The sequence below is a fragment of the Bufo gargarizans genome, chromosome 2 (genome assembly GCF_014858855.1).
Source record: "Bufo gargarizans isolate SCDJY-AF-19 chromosome 2, ASM1485885v1, whole genome shotgun sequence".
Taxonomy (NCBI): Eukaryota; Metazoa; Chordata; class Amphibia; order Anura; family Bufonidae; genus Bufo; species Bufo gargarizans.
Genome location: NC_058081.1, coordinates 515,886,151 through 515,904,128, shown reverse-complemented (window position 1 = coordinate 515,904,128; position 17,978 = coordinate 515,886,151). Strand labels below are relative to the sequence as shown.

The following is a 17,978-nucleotide window of genomic DNA, read 5'->3' as shown; positions in this document are numbered from 1 at the left end:
CAGCAATGGGAAATGTGACACAAGCTGCAGAGCAACGTTCTGACCCCCCAAATCTCTACGCAGCTCCCAGATTTTCTATTTCTCCTGCACAGTTCCTCACAGTATAATGACTAACCGTGCATCTTGTGATCTCATCCTATGTAACAAACCTGTTCTGGATTTGGTCTCCGGTGAATTTTATATATTTGTTCTTCTCCATTAGTTTTGCTATGAGTGTGTCAATGATCACCTTCTGACTCTGAAAAGCCTCTTCTATAAACTGGTACCTAAGGCAGAGAGATATATATTCAGGAGAAAAAGATGAAAACCGCTTCTTAAGCCCTTCAGTACCGAGCCACTTTTCACCTTAAATCTCAGGCCAATTTTTTCAAATCTGACATGTTACTTTGTGTGTTAATTCCTTTCGGCTCTTACTTATCCAAGCCATTTTGAGATTTTCTCGTGACACATTGTACTTTAGGTTAGTGATAAATCTGAGTCAATGTGTTTTACAAAAAAGCATTAAAAACGTTAAAATAAATAAATAAAATTTACCGAAAATTTGGAAAAATTCACACAATTTTCTAAATTTTAATTTCTTGGCTTTTAAGGCACATTGTGATACCTCAGAAAATAGTTATTACATTCCCCATATGTCTACTTTATGTTTGGATCATTTTGTAAATGACACTGCTTTTTTTTAGGACTTTTAGAAGAAATTCTTAAATGTTAAGACCATTTCTAAAACCCACTTTAAAGACCCATTTTAGAAACTATACCCCTTAAGTTATTCTAAACTGATTTTACAAACTTTTTTTTAACCCTTTTGGTGTTAAGGAAAATGGAGGTGCAAATACAAAATGTCACTTTTTTTTGGTTTCCAGATTTTCTACGTTAATACATTTTTCCTGTAACACAGCAATGGTTAACAGCCAAACAAAACTCAATATTTATTATCCCTAGCCTGCAGTTTACAGAAAAATCCCATACGTGGTCGTAAACTGCTGCTCGGGTGCTCAGCAGGGCTCAGAGGGGAAGGAGCACCATATCAGTGCTCCAGACCAAAAAAATAAAATAAAATAAAATGACCAGGAGCCATTGGCTCCTAAACTAAAAAATTTAGGGGCCAAATTACATTTTTTTAGTCGCCAAATTTAAAATGCATATAATAAAAAATAAAATTAAAAAAAAAGGACTTTAAGAAGATGAGACGCAGGTCACAGTAGTGAGCCAGCATTACATATAGGAGAAAACAGCACCACATACCTCTCACATCCAGGGACATCTTCTGGGGGACAAGGTGACTAAAAATGGTGAATTGCATGGTTTAGAGGTTTTTTTTCCCTGTTACGGCCTTTACCGAGCTGATTTTTTTTAATATATATTTTAATAGCTCACACTTTTTGGGACGTGGCGATATGTAATATGTTTATTCTTTATTGTTTGAATTTTTTTTTATGTAAAACTGGGAAGGGGGCCATTTAAACTTTTAGTATTTTTATTTTTTTACTTTTTATTTAATAACCATTTCTTCCCATAGGGACTAGAACCTGGATCTTTTCATCCCTTGTGCTATTCACCCTGAATTGGATCTCACACATATCCCTGCTGCCCTGTGCATAGTGCACACAGCAGCAGGGAGCTGAACATGGCAGCCAGGGCTTTAGTAGCGTCCTGGCTGCCATGGTAATGATCTGCCCCCAATGGAGGGGATGGGACCATGTGACCACCATATAACAATGGGGGGGGGGGGGGGGGGGGGGGGGGGGGAGAGAGAGAGACTTGTGGCCAGTGATAATGGGAGGAAAGGGGGGGGGGGGGGGGGGGGAATGAAGCTTTGGAGGGGCGCACTGCATCACCAATGAATGCAATTAAAGAGGACCTTTCGTGGGTCCAAAGAATATGAACTTAGTAGCAGGCTGCATAGAGCGGCGTCCAGGGATCTGAGTGCACTTACTATTATTCCTGGGCGCCGCTCCATTGACCCGCTGTGGCCCCCGGTATTTTCAACATTCAGTGCAAGGAGGAGGAGACGCCACTGCACTCAGATCCCTGGGCGCCGCTCTATGCGGCCTGCTACTAAGTTCATATTCTTTGGACCCATGAAAGGTACTCTAACTCCCTTATACAAGTGTCAGCCTCAATAACAGGGCATGCGATCTGCGGCACCTGAGGGGTTAATTGCTGCGTATCACATGCCCTGTTATTGAGGCCGGGTGCCGGGTCTGTGATACTGCTGCCTATACTTATGTTTTACATTCATTGGTGGCGCAGTGGCGACAGCTCCTCCCTGCCATCTCCCCATTGGTGGTAGTGGCGGCCACGTCACAGTGGAGAGGGAGGGACTCCCTTCTCCACTGTGCTACTGAAGAGAACTTAGGCTGCGCAGGAGCGCGGCGGTACAGTCGCAAATGGCAACAAGAATAAAAAGTCTTGTCGCCATCTGCAAATCTTAAGGCGCATTGGCGACCGTTTTGGTCGCCAACTGGAGCCCTGCATATGGTTTTTAGATGGCAGATTTCACTGGGATGTGCCATGTCACATTTGAAGACCCCCTGATGCACCCCTACTGTAGAAACTCAGAAAAAGTGACCTCATTTTGGAAACTATAGAATAAGGTGACCGTTTTATTGGTATTACTTTGGGGTACATATGATTTTTGATCCATTAATATCAAGGTTTTATTATTTTTTTCTTCCATTTTTTAAAATTTTATAGGTCATTACAGTAGCAATAACTAATATGTCTTTCATTTATTTCAGTTTTACAAAATAAAAGCATCTTTGAAAAAAAAAAAAAAAAATAATGTTTTTTGCCAGTTTCTGAAAGTTATTTTTATTTGGTACTTTCTAGGTACATATGATCTTTTGCTCGTTTAATATTAGACTTTTTGGGGGCAAGGTAACCCAAAAAATTGCTGTTTTGCCACAGTTTGCATTTCATTTTTTTACGGCGTTCATCTGATGGAATGGATCATGTGATATTTTTTATAGAGCCAGTCGTTATGGATGCGGCAATACCCAATATGTCTTTTTTTTTTTTTTACAATTTTATATGTCTTTATTATAGGAAAGGGGTGTTTTTTTTTTTTTTTTACTTGAAACTTTATTATGAAATGTAACACTTTATTTTTGTCCCACTGTGTGACTTCATCTTCTGGGGGTCTGATCCCTTCTACAACGCATTAATACACATGCTTCCTGTATTGTAATGCATTGACTGTCAGTAATATTCTGACAGTTTGCCTGTAAGGGCTCATGCACACGACCGTATGACTTTTTCCGTTTCCTTTCTGTTTTTCCGTATGCCACACACATTATACAGTAATTACATAGAAAAAAATTGGTCTGGGCATAACATTTCCGGAGAAAACGCATTTCCGTATGTGTTACTTTTTTTGCGGACCCATTGACTTGATTGGAGTCAAGCACTGTGATTTGCGGACAAGAATAGGACATGTTCTATCTTTTCACGGTACGGAAATACTGAAACGGAATGCACACAGACACTTCAGTTTTTTTTTTGCTGAACCATTGAAATGAATGGTTCAGTATATGTACCGCATACTGAACTAAAAAGACGGCCAGTATACTGAACGCAAAATACTGTCGTGTGCATGAGCCCTAAGACCCAGCCTGGTGGCTGGATCTCATAGGCTTCCGTAGGAGGCAAGCTCTGATCCCTGTGTAGGCCACCGGGTCACCACAGAGACCGGATGGGGTGGGAGAGGGTGCCGTACCCTCTGCAAACCCCATGCATAATGTGGTCTCTAAAAGCGGAATAGAGACTGAACTGATGCAAACTGATGCATTCTGAGCAGATCCTTTTCTATTCAGAATCAATTAGAATGCCCTGAATGGATCTCACAAATGGAAAGCCAAAACACGAGCGTGAAAGTAGACTTACTCCAATGGAGGCTGTGGTGTAAAGAACAGAGGTCTGTCATAACTACATTCATGCAACTTTCAATTCTAGGGCGGAAGCTGCTCCCCCTACCTGTGCTCCTTGTGCTCCTGAAGCTGACAGTCTCTGCAGGTCAGTTTATCGCAGGTTTCACAGTAAAGTTTCAGCTGCTCTTTCTTGTGGAACGGACAGAACACGGGACGCTGACTATTTGCTCCCACTGCTTGGGGGAAAAAATAAATAAAAATCATAAAGTACCACTAAAAAATAATAACAATAATAATAAAAAGTGCAGATACAAGAGCCTCCAAATTCAGATCCCCAAGCCTCTTACCGGGAGGAACCTCCTCTTTTTGCCGGACTGTGTGGTCCTTTGTGAACTTCACCCTCTGGTGGGCCTGCACACAGTTCTTACATAGCCATTCCACGCACTCCACACAGAAGCCGCGCGCCTCCGCATTGTCCTCACAGCTCGTGCAAACTTGCTGGAATTAAAGTTAACAATGGAGAATGAAGGTGTCACTCCACCCGTGATCAGCATTATACATCCAGGTATAAAATTGGCAGTTTCTGGAACCAAATATTGTCAGAGGGTCGAGCTTCTATCATCTCCTTAAGGCCTCTTTCACACTTGCGTTTTCCGGATCCGGAAAAATCCATTTGCCGGAATTACACGCCGGATCCGGAAAAACACAAAGGTACTGAAAGCATTTGAAGACGGATCCGTCTTCAAAATGCTTTCAGTGTTACTATGGCAGCCAGGACGCCATTAAAGTCCTGGTTGCCATAGTAGGAGCGGGGAGCGGAATACTTACAGTCCGTGCGGCTCCTGGGGCGCTCCAGAATGACGTCAGAGCGCCCCATGCGCATGGATGATGTGCCATGCGATCACGTCATCCATGCGCGTGGGGCACCCTGACGTCACTCTGGAGCCGCACGGACGGTAAGTATGCTGCTCCCCTGCTCCCCTTTACCATGGCTGCCAGGACTTTAGCGTCCCGGTAGCCATGGTAACCACTCTAAAAAAAAAAAAAGCAATGCGCCGAAACGACATTTAGCTTAAGGCCGGATCCGGATCAATGCCTTTCAATGGGCATTAATTCCGTATCCGGCCTTGCGGCAAGTCTTCAGGATTTTTGGCCGGAGCAAAAAGCGCAGCATGCTGCGGTATTTTCTCCGGCCAAAAAACTTTCCGTCCCGGAACTGAAGACATCCTGATGCATCCTGAACGGATTTCTCTCCATTCAGAATGCATTAGGATAATCCTGATCAGGATTCTTCCGGCATAGAGCCCCGACGACGGAACTCTATGCCGGAAGACAAGAACACAGGTGTGAAAGAGCCCTAAGCAGCAGACTGCAGGACTTGAATGCCGGACCCCTGAAACTTTTCGAAACAAAACGTCTGGAAGACAGAATGAAAATGCTCAAAAATATACTGATGTTTGTTTTTTTTGTTTTAAAGAAAAAGCTGTTTTGATGCCACTTTTTGAGCCAATGGCAGAAGTAGGCTGAAAGTAAAGGAGAAATGTGAAGGAAGGACTTCTTTGTCTCCTTCCTGCCTGATCTGTTTCTAGCTTTGGCTCAAAACTTTGCAAAAATAATAATACTGCGTGTGGCTGATGGCGGCTGTTACTCAGATACTTGAAAATTCTCCACGCAAGAATTTTCTGCTTCCTGGGACTGCAGGCTCATATGTACTAGCCACCGGGGCCGTAGAGGAGCGGTTTTATCATTCTTTAGCCAGGTAGCATTCCTCAAGTACAGTTTCGGCTCACTGTATTATCCCTCACCTGACTGGGCTTCTCCACGGTGCTGCTGGGGACTTCTGTGGTGTCACGTACAAAGAAATTTTCTATAATGTCTCTCTCCGCACACTCCTGGTTGCACATGGGACACCGGATGATTCCCACTGTAAGAGACAAGAAACCGGTATAAGGTGACAATTTATATTTAAGAGGTTCTTAACCGTTTTCCCATCAGTAATTCACTATGGGGAGATATACGACTATCGGTGTTACAAAACACCAGCCTTATTATAAATTTCATAGGCGCAGAATGCGCCACATTTATTAAGAGGCCTCCCGCTAAGCCCTGCCACATTGTGCAGTAGTTTGCGACTTGGAATAGTGGCGTAAATACTTTAAATAAGTATCCCCCATTGAATCAAATTGAATGGGTTGGAGGAACGGACATCTCTGGACACCAGGTAGGTCCATGTTTTGTGGACAGAAATAGGAACAGCCATTTGAATCAGGCTGGGTGACTTTCCTAGGTCTAGTGGTGTTGGCACAGTTGTGAACTTTAATGGCTCATTAATTCTAACGACCTGACAGGAGGAGGAGACTCAATTTTTAATGTTAATTCAAGAAACAAATTAAATATATTTAAAGACATGGGTCAGATTTATGAAAATGTCTAAAACAAAAAACAAATAAACAACAACACTGTTGCGCAGAGCAAGCAACCACAGCGCAAGTTTTATTTTTAAAGAGCAGATTACATTAAACCTGTTGCTGTGATTGGTTGCACAATAAGAAAAAAAGGTCACGGTTGGTTTGCAATGAAGGAGACAAAACCTAGAAATACAAGAAGGGTCTGGAGCCACTATCTTCTACAACCTGGACTCTGGCCTTAAAAGGGTTGATCAGAGTTAAATTAAAACTCAGGCCTAGGCCTAGAATGGGGGGGGGGGGGGGGGGCATTATAGGCCTTGGATAACCCAATTTAATGATAATCTACCCGTGTAATAGGGCCTTGAGTTATTCAATAAAATATCTGTATAGCACCACCTGCTGTTTCTTATTTATTTGTCCTGCTCACTGAGAAGGCTGCACATGCTCAGTTTCATCCTTCAATTGCCTCCTTTACTAATGGATTTTAATAGACTTTACCCCCCCAAAGTGCACCTTTCCCTGTGCACTTTAAATTCACTTTTCTACACACCACTGACTTCTCAGCTGTGTACGGAGTACGGACTCTACACTGTATGAATGGGGCTGCAGAGAATGGCGTACAGGCAGGAGCAATATATTGTCTCGGATTATATCAGAGTGAGGGCTTGGTCCATATATAATGTTTGCATCTATTGTGTAAGCGCATTATTTTCTGTGATTTTTCCTTTATAAATCTAGCCATTTATTACATCGTGCAGGATGTTTTATTTTTATCTCCTCGTTTTACAGTGATTTTTGTGATGAGAAACAACTCCAGTCACAGCCTTTTAACCCCTGAAGGACTCCGGCAGAGCTTGATTAAGATTGCAATGATTTACCCATACATAGCAATGGTAAACCACTGCAGTCTATGGTAAAAGTCATTAGAGAAACGCATGTTAAAGCCCCCTAAGAGTTATAAAAATAAATGTGAATAAAGTAAAAATAATTAAAAATCGAAAACCCAAAAAATGTAAACAATCTGATTTTTTTTTTTAAATAAAAACACTGGCATTATAGTGTTTAAAAATGACTAAACTATTAAAGGGAATGTGTCACAGAACATTATTTTTTTTTTTGCCAGTTAAAACCAAATAACACATCCTTTCCTTTTCACATCTTTATTTTCTGATTGCAGATTTTCACAATCTATGTTTAGAACCTGATTATAGTCATCTTGCCCGAGTTGTTTTAACAGCATGTATAGATATGCTTTACAGCAGCCACGTGAGCCATAGACACAATGGTTTGGAGCTGACCCCATTGTCTAATATGGGGCATGCTCTGTGACCTGTGCAGAGGTCATTGTACAAGGAAAGAATACATACAAGTTTTGACAATCATTTATTGTGAACGGTGGGTCCTGTCTCATCTATATATAGGTGATATTTGTCATGCTAATCCTGCCTGTAAATAAGAACCAAGAAGTGGCGCCTATTATCAGGCTTAGAGGTCAGTGCGAAAACTCTGGATTATTTTTTAATGTGGATAATGACATGCAAAATTAAAGATTTGTAAAAATTCTTTAAAAAATGTTTAACATACAAACAATTTGAATGGGTAATTTTCTGATTAAATATTCTCTTTAAAATATAAATATAAGTATTTATCCTGTACTGTGAATGGTGTAACGGGAAAAAAATAAAATTAAAATGGCCTTTTATCGCTTTATCTCACAAAAAAATAAAATAAAAAAATCTAAAAATAGAAAAGGGGATCAAAGTCATACTCCAAAATGGTATCAATGAAAAATACAGATCATCCCACAAAAATAGAGAGCTCACACAGCTAAACTTAAATATAAATAAAATGTATGAGGATCAGACTATGGCAAAGAAAACAGGACTTTAAGATTATATATATATATATATATATATATATATATATATATATATATATATATATATATATATATATATATATATATATATATATATATACACACACACACACACACACACACACACACAAACTATAAATTTGGTATTGCTGTATTCATACTGACCCACAGAATGAAGTTATGCTGTAAAAACAAACTATTTCGGAATTGCTCTTTCACATTTATATTGCCTCTCAGTGCGCCTGCGCCGATTGAAGACAGGCACAGCTGTGGCGCAGGCGCCAGATTTTGAATGCAAACAGGCAGGGCCAGCAGAGAACGATTCCGTTCCCTGGCCCTTTCAATCACAATGCGGAGGGGGCGTCTTCAGGATCGGAGGATGCGGCTGCTACCATCAAGTAGCCGCCCTACTTGCTGGTAGCAAGGTAATTTGCATATTTTAAAAGCATGCTTTTAACAAAATCTACAGCACCAAAATGATTAATTAGATCATGTAGCCATAAATCGCAGTGAAGGGATTATAAGCAAGCAAAAAAAAAAAAAAAAAAGTTTAGTGGGGTGACAGAAGCCCTTTAAGGGTCCATTCACAGGTCTGTAGTGTATTGCGGATCCGCAAAGCACCCGGCCGGCAAACCCATAGAACTAACTGCCTATTCTTGTCCGCAATTGCGGACAAGTTCGATATTTATCTTTTAATTTTTTTTACAGAGCTGTCTGCATCCATTCCTGCCCCATAGAGAATGAATGGGTCCGCACCCATTCAGCAGAATTGATGAACGGGTGGGGACACATTCACAGACGTGTGAATGTAACACCCTAAAATGGTTGCACCAGGAGGGGGTTAGTTTATTTTTTTAACAATGTGTGCTAGGTCAGGTACGTGACTGAAATAGATTTTTTGGAAGGCAATTTTCATAAATATTTTAGAGAAGAAGTTAAGTCAGGCACAAAAATCGGATTAATTAAAATCGCCTTCAAAAAAAAAAAAAATAATTGGATTAGATAGTAAAGAAAAAAATATATATAAAAATAGCTGACATTATGGACAAAAACGACGACATGGGAGACACCAACACAGAGCGCCTCATCAGCAATGATCACATCATTTCAGCCACCTGCCAAGCTTTTGCCCCAGGTCTAACCCAGCTTTTGAGCCTACACCAGCAGAGTCCACTATTAGGATATACACTCACCTAAAGAATTATTAGGAACACCATACTAATACGGTGTTGGACCCCCTTTTGCCTTCAGAACTGCCTTAATTCTACGTGGCATTGATTCAACAAGGTGCTGATAGCATTCTTTAGAAATGTTGGCCCATATTGATAGGATAGCATCTTGCAGATGGACATTTGAGGGATGCACATCCAGGGCACGAAGCTCCCGTTCCACCACATCCCAAAGATGCTCTATTGGGTTGAGATCTGGTGACTGTGGGGGCCATTTTAGTACACAGTGAACTCATTGTCATGTTCAAGAAACCAATTTGAAATGATTCGAGCTTTGTGACATGGCGCATTATCCTGCTGGAAGTAGCCATCAGAGGATGGGTACATGGTGGTCACGAAGGGATGGATATGGTCAGAAACAATGCTCAGGTAGCCCGTGGCATTTAAACGATGGCCAATTGGCACTAAGGGGCCTAAAGTGTGCCCAGAAAACATCCCCCACACCATTACACCACCACCACCAGCCTGCACAGTGGTAACAAGGCATGATGGATACATGCTCTCATTCTGTTTACGCCAAATTCGGACTCTACCATTTGAATGTCTCAACAGAAATATAGACTCAGACCAGGCAACAGTCTTCAACAGTCCAATTTTGGTGAGCTTGTGCAAATTGTAGCCTCTTTTTCCCATTTGTAGTGGAGATGAGTGGTACCCGGTGGGGTCTTCTGCTGTTGTAGCCCACCTTTCTTTCCCATTCTGACATTGTTTGGAGTTCAGGAGATTGTCTTGACCAGGACCACAACCCTACAAGCATTGAAGCAACTGCCATGTGATTGGTTGACTAGATAATCGCATTAATGAGAAATAGAACAGGTGTTCCTAATAATTCTTTAGGTGAGTGTATGTCAACTGACGCAGATTAAGGGTTCGTTTACACGAACGCATTTTGCGTTCCGTATACTGGCCGTTTCCTGCGTTCCGCATATGGTTCATATATGGAAACATTCATTTCAATGGGTCCGCAAAAGATGCGGACAGCACTCTACAAGGAGAACGGAGCGGAGAAAGTTGAGGAGGGCACACTGTGCATGCGCAGCCGCCCTCCATTCATTTCTATGGAGCCAACTGAAAATTTCGGCCATTTCCGTCAGCACCATAAAAAATGAAGGGGAGCGGTGGCTGTGCATGCGCGGTGCGCTACTATTCACTTCAATGGGAGAGGCGGGGAGCTGCGGCCGGTGATGGACAGACCCAGGGAAACCCGGGTTCCTCCAGCCACAACTCTCCCCAACTCCCTTGTCCTTGTAGGTGCGGGTCCCAGAGGTGGGACCCGCACCTATTCAACAATGGGGGCATATCCTAGCGATATGCCCCTATTGTCTAAGATGGGATAACCCCTTTAACTGTAGAAGGTTGGCAATGGGTTTTGGAAAACTATGATGCTTTAAATATCAGGAGCCAGATTGGGCTTCTAGCTGCCTCCTACACAAAACAAGTACTGTTTAAAGAACTGATGTTCAGTGCAGCAGAATCTGTGTGTGTATGTACAGTGGCGATCAAAATTAGAGAACAATACACAATTTCCGAAATGTCATGGTCATAGGATATATTCACATAGAACTACACTAACATGAGTACAATAGCAGTATTTTAAGATTTCATAAATTGTATTTATTCTAAAGCACACAAAAATGTAAATGAGATAATTGAAAAAACACTGATCAAAATTAGAGAACACTTTCAGATACCAAAGTTATTGGTGTTAATCTGGCAACTGGTGCTAATTTCCTTAATGATCTGACAAACCCCATTTAACTGGCAGCCTAACTTTCCAGTTTTCACTGACTTTGCCAAAATGGTGTGCTGTTCCAAAGGGACCGAAACCCTCTGGCAGCAGGTTGTCCAGATGAAGGCCAAAGGGGTGACCCTATCAGCCGTAGCAAGAGTAGTTGGTCGTTCCAAGTCTGTGATTTCTAGAATATTACATCTTTACAACATCACAAACTCATTCAAGTCCCCCAAGAAGGCTGGTCGCCCTCGAAAGACAAGTGCAAGAGAGGACAGGATAATGCGGAGAATCTCAATGGGTAATCGTTTCGACACTGCTGCGGGAATTGCTCGCCAGTTCAGCATTGAACAGGGTAAGGATCTGTCTCGTCATACAGTGTCTCGATGTTTAAGGCATTTGGACTGAAAGCCCACTCTGCAGTGACTAAACCTTTCATTAGCAGGAAGAATCAAAAGGCTAGACTCACCTTTGCTGAGGAGCAGGTTGTGTGGACAGAGGAGAAGTAGTCCAGAGTTCATTTAAGTGATGAAAGAAAGTTTAATTTATTTGGGTCTGATGGGAAACATTATGTTCGTTGACAAACTGGGGAAAGACTGAACCCAAAGTGTGTAAAGAAGTCAGTGAAAGGTGGAGGAGGAAGTGTCATGGTTTGGGGATTGTTTTCTGCAGCAGGAGTTGGACCTCATACAGCTACATGGCAGAGCGAATGCAAGTGTGGATCAGAACCTTCAACTACACATGGTTCGTTCCTTGCGTTCATCATGGACCAGCCAGCAATTTTCATGCAAGACTATGCCCCACGTCACACAGCAAAACGGGTAAGGCCTCTTTCACACTTGCGTTGTCCGGATCCGGCGTGTACTCCACTTGCTGGAATTACACGCCGGATCCGGAAAAACGCAAGTGTACTGAAAGCATTTGAAGACGGATCCGTCTTCAAAATGCTTTCGGTGTTACTATGGCACCCAGGACGCTATTAAAGTCCTGGTTGCCGTAGTAGTGGGGAGCGGGGGAGCAGTATACTTACCATCCGTGCGGCTCCCGGGGCGCTCCAGAATGACGTCAGAGCGCCCCATGCGCATGGATGACGTGTACATGCGATCACGTGATCCATGTGCTTGGGGCGCCCTGACGTCACTCTGGAGCGCCCCGGGAGCCGCACGGATGGTAAGTATGCTGCTCCCCGCTCCCCACTGCACTTTACCATGGCTGCCGGGACTTTAGCGTCCCGGCAGCCATGGTAACCATTGAGAAAAAGCTAAACGTCGCATCCGGCAATGCGCCGAAACGACGTTTAGCTTAAGGCCAGATCCGGATCAATGTCTTTCAATGGGCATTCATTCCGGATCCGGCCTTGTGGCAAGTGTTCCGGATTTTTGGCCGGAGCAAAAAGCGCAGCATGCTGCGCTATTTGCTGCGGCTAAAAAACGTTCCGTTCCAGAACGTAAGACATCCTGATGCATCCTGAAGGACGGACTGTCCATTCAGAATGCATTAGGAAAATCCTGATCAGTATTCTTCCGGCATAGAGCCCCGACGACGGAACTCTATGCCGGAAGACTATAACGCAGATGTGAAAGAGCCCTAAAGCAGTTCCTTGAAACGGGAAACATTGAAACAATGAAATGGCCAGCCCAGAGCCCTGACCTAAACCCATTAGATAACCTCTGGAAAATCCTTGGTGACAAAGTTATGATCAAGAAATCCACAACAGTCACAGAACTGTTGAAAAGACTGGAAGAAGAGTGGACCAAAATCCCACCAGAGAAGTGTGAAACACTAGTGATGTCCCGTGGCCGCAGATGTGCGGAAGTCATTCAAAGCAAGGGCATGTACACTTCTAACTACATTTTCTGACAACAGTCACCAATCGGTAGAATCTTTCTCTGTGCTAGTCATTGCTGTTCTCCAATTATGATCATTAGGTTTTCTGTTGATATACTTTGGTTATTTTGGAAACCTCTGTTCTAATGGCATGCTGTACCCCTTACCAAAAATCCTTCGAATGACGATCAATGTAGATTAAATTTTTTCTGAAAAAAAAAAAAATCAAGTGTTCATAAACTGTTCTCTAATTTTGATTGCGTGTGTGTGTGTGTGCGCGTGTGTGTGTATATATATCATATTATATACACACACATTCACATTACACCCACAAACTTGTATTTTATTGGAATTTCATGCGATAGACTAACACAAACTAGCAAATATGTGTGAAGTGAAAAAGAAAATTAATGTTGGAGGCAATACATTTTACATCAAGGTATGGAGTGGCAATTTATGAATGATTGTTAGGAACAAACCAGGTTTGGACAGAGCAGTCAGAGCCTGGTTCACTCATCGCCATACAAGACTAATAGAAGTCCTGTGGACAGGTTTTCCCACCTAAGCTATGGATCTCTGTAGCTCCGCAGTGACCATGGGCCTCTTGGCTGCTTCTCTAATTTGTCCTCTCCTTTTCTGGGCTGTCAGTTTATGTGGACAGCCATGTCTTGGAAATTTTGCAGTTGTGCAATACTACTTCCGTTTTTTGGATGATGGATTTATAGGATAACTGTCACATTTAGACCCCAATTTCAATTTTCATATATGTAGTTACTAATAACATGATATTCCAGAATCAGTTACTATTAGACTGACTTACCCCATTTTTAATAAGATTCAGCCCTTAGCAACCAGTCTACATAAAACTGCAATTTCACTATTTAGTTAAGATGGCCGCCACTGCCCTCACCCTGAGGCTAATCCCGCCTGCCCTCACTAGCCAGTAACAATAGCCCCCCCAAAGTGCCAGTAACCAGAGCTCTACCCACTAAAGGGTTAATCCCCTGCAGCACAAAGGGGTCCTCTTACCACATGTTGCTTTCATTTATACACTGAGCAGACGGCAGATCTCCCTTCCCTGGTCTGCGCTGCTTCAACTCTGCATTCTCCAAGTCTGCTGAGTGAGGGAGCGTCTGACAAGCGCAGGGACAGGGAGAAGTGCACACAGCCCAGGCACTGTTAGCTGCTGGAATGGACATGGCTTTAACCATTTACTTACAGTCCCTGGCTGTCAGCAATGTGACCTTGCACGCAACCCGCTTCTAGCAACCCTATTTTAAGCACAGATAAAAGTAGGCAGTACAGGGAACAAAAATGTGGAATTAAAGGGAACCTGTCACCAGTGTTATGGTGTCCTAACTAAGGGCAACGTATTTTTCGCCCTATAAGACGCACCTAGGTTTTTGGGAAGGAAAATAAGAAAAAAAATATTTTCAACCAAAAGGTGTGCTTTTGGTGGGTTTGGAACTAATGGTGGTCTGTGGGTGGCACTATTTCTGGGGATCTGTGAAGGACACTTATGGGGGGGGGGGGGGATCTGTGGATGACGGACACTGTTATGGGGGGGGGATCTGTGGATGACGGACACTATTATGGGGGGGGATCTGTGGATGACGGACACTGTTATGGGGGGGGGGGGGGATCTGTGGATGACGGACACTGTTATGGGGGGGGGGGGGGGATCTGTGGATGACGGACACTGTTATGGGGGGGATCTGTGGATGACGGACACTGTTACAAGGGGGGGGGATCTGTGGATGACGGACACTGTTACAAGGGGGGGGGATCTGTGGATGACGGACACTGTTACAAGGGGGGGGGGGATCTGTGGATGACGGACACTGTTACAAGGGGGGGGGGATCTGTGGATGACGGACACTGTTACAAGGGGGGGGGGATCTGTGGATGACGGACACTGTTACAAGGGGGGGGGGATCTGTGGATGACGGACACTGTTACAAGGGGGGGGATCTGTGGATGACGGACACTGTTACAAGGGGGGGGGGATCTGTGGATGACGGACACTTTTACAGGGGGGGGATCTGTGGATGACGGACACTGTTACAAGGGGGGGGGATCTGTGGATGACGGACACTGTTACAAGGGGGGGGGATCTGTGGATGACGGACACTGTTACAAGGGGGGGGGATCTGTGGATGACGGACACTGTTACAGGGGGGATCTGTGGATGACGGACACTGTTACAGGGGGGGGATCTGTGGATGACGGACACTGTTACGGGGGGGGGGGGATCTGTGGATGGCACTGTTACGGGGGGGGGGAATCTGTGGATGGCACTGTTACAGGGGGGGGGAAATCTGTGGATGGCACTGTTACAGGGGGGGGAATCTGTGGGTGGCACTGTTACGGGGGGGGATCTGTGGGTGGCACTGTTACGGGGGGGGGGGGGGGAGATCTGTGGGTGGCACTGTTATATATGTGCCATCCACAGAACCCCCAGCCCATAACAGTGGCATCCACAGCCCCCCAGCCCATAACAGTGGCATCCACAGACCCCCCCCTAACTGTGCCATCCACGGATCAGCTCGCCCGTTGACAGTTATTTTCCATATGAATCAGCAGCAGGTGGGCAGGGGAGTGGCTATAGCTCTGAATTAAATAAACGCTGGACTCAGTGACATCACGCTGGACTCAAATCAGCTCATTAGCATGCAGCATCTTTGTGTGTATATTATGAGGTAACCATCTGTCACATCAGTAAGTGAATACATCTAAGGTACTTTTTAGTAGTTAATGATTGTATATAAAATAGTTAGATTATAAATCAAATATCCACATGACAGGTTCCCTTTAAGGGGTAATTGAATATACAGTGAAAAGTTGAAATAGGGCCACCAAGCTAATATACACAATCCAATACTCTAAAAAAAAAAATATATATATATGACAGTTATCCTTTAACAGTGCTCCATGAGATGTTCAGAGCTTGGGAGTTTTTTTTTTTAAATACTCTAACCCCCACTTCTCCACAACTTTGTCGCTGACCTGTTTGGTGTGTTCCTTGGTTTTCATGATGCTGTTTTATCACCAACCTTATGCAACAAAACTCGCAGAGGCCTTCACAAAACAGCTGTAGTTATACTGAGAATAAATGAGACAGGTGGACTCTATTTACTACTTAGGTGACCTTCTGAAGGCAATTGGTCACACTGGATTTTATTTAGAGGTATAAGAGTACAGGCAGGGGGCCTGAATACAAATGCACGCCACACTTTTCAGCTTTTTAATTTATAATTTTGTTTTTAAACCATCTATCATTTTCTTTTCACTTCACGCACACTTGCTACTTTGTGTTGTTCTATCACATAAACTCCCAATAAATTCAAATTTGTAGGTGTAACGTGAAAAAAACGTCAAAGTTCAAGGGAGTGTGAATAACTTTTCAATATATTACAACACTAACTCACCCAATCCTATACCTTGAGCTAAAAACCAACTTTGTTACAAGTAGTAATTCATTCTACCTATCTAAATATAGCCGCCTGATGTCCAATAGTGTTGAGTGAAGAGAGCTTCGGATGTTTCATCCAAAGTTGCTTTGTTTAAAACTTCGTAATACTTCTGTACGGAGATTAGTCTCTGTACAGAATTGGAATGTATGGGCTCCGATGAGCCAAAGTCAGTTATTCACGAAATTCTGAAGTTTTGATAGAAGCGACTTCGGATGAAGCAGCCGAAGGTCGCTTTGCTCAACACTGTTCCCGTAAGACCCTAAAATGGCTGTCCGGTGAGTATGTGACAGACACGTCCTGTCACATCAATGGCTGAGCTCAGAATGGCTTCTCAGCTTGGGACCTTACAGTAAATATCCTCCCTTCTGACTGTAAGGCATTATGGACAAACCAGGGCCCAGACCAGGGTCATGCAATCCACATCTTTATCTTCTCACTAGTAAAGGGGTAGGCACCATCTTGCACGACTCACCAGGATCAAATGGCCAAAACTCTGGCTTCAGATTGAAGAAAAAAAAACTCTTCAATTTGGTTTGTTTAGAATCCATTCGCTCAACCCTTGATAAGTATTATGGGTCGTACGGTTATGCCAGAAGCCATATGACGAGTGGTTTTATGGGGTTTTTCCGGTGAGACTATTAAAAGGCTCAATTATAAAACCAATTTAAAGTAGTGTTGAGCAAACTTGTTGTTTCAAGTTCGGCGTTCAAGGTTCGGGTCATCTAAGAATTTGGTTATGGATTCTGCTACCACAGATCATAACTTCTAGTCTGTGGAATCCATAACAGAATTCTTAGATAACCCTTGTACGCCGAACTTGAAATCACAAGTTCGCTCAAAACTAATTAAAAGTATATATAAAAAAAAAAAAAAAAAAAAAGCAGTGATTGCTATGACCTTTCCAGCAACTGAAAGAAACTTTGCAATATAAGCTCCACCTATCTAGCGTCTCACGTGTTTGTCATAGTTAACAAAAACATCACAACGTGATTCACCCTGAACAAACAATGCACGAGGCAGGCTTCTCCAGCTCATAAAACCTGTGTATTTCATTAGTCATCCCACCTGATAAACCAGTCCAATGGTGAAAAAAAGCTTTGGATATGACTGGAGCCTAAAGGCCCAATAAAAATATATACAGTGGCGTTCAAAATAAGAGAACAATTTATGAACACTTGATTTTTTCATAAATAATGTAATCTACATCATTTGAAGGATTTTTTTGTAAGGGGTACACCATGCCATTAGAACAATGTTTTCCAAAATAACCAAAGTATATCAACATAAAACCTTTATTAAAAAAAAAAACTGATCATATCATTAGAGAACAGAAATGACTGTAGCACAGAGAAAGATTCAAACTAAATTTTCTAAAGATTACAACAGTCGCCAATCAGTAGAAGTGTATAGGCGCTTGCTTTAAATTACTTCAGCACATCTGCGGCCACAGGACATCACTAGTCTCTCACACTGCTCTGGTGGGATTTTGGTCCACTCTTCTGTCGCCACAGATTTTTCTGATGTTTTCTATCGGGTTTAGATCAGGACTCTGGACTGGCCATTT

At 42.9% G+C, this 17,978-nt stretch overlaps 1 protein-coding gene across 3 annotated transcripts in view; it reads right to left on the bottom strand.

Moving 5' to 3' along the window:
- Window positions 1-17,978, bottom strand: part of TRIM24 (tripartite motif containing 24) — a 96,831-nt gene that overhangs the window by 25,398 nt on the left and 53,455 nt on the right. For 2 of the 3 annotated variants that reach the window (XM_044281316.1, XM_044281318.1), the window contains exons 2-5: window positions 5,675-5,793; window positions 4,217-4,367; window positions 3,976-4,105; window positions 150-266 (exon numbers count right to left, since the gene is read on the bottom strand). In XM_044281316.1, coding sequence (XP_044137251.1) covers window positions 150-266; window positions 3,976-4,105; window positions 4,217-4,367; window positions 5,675-5,793 — 517 coding nt within the window. The remainder of the gene's footprint in view (window positions 1-149; window positions 267-3,975; window positions 4,106-4,216; window positions 4,368-5,674; window positions 5,794-17,978) is intronic. The other variant, XM_044281317.1, reaches the window with a different exon arrangement.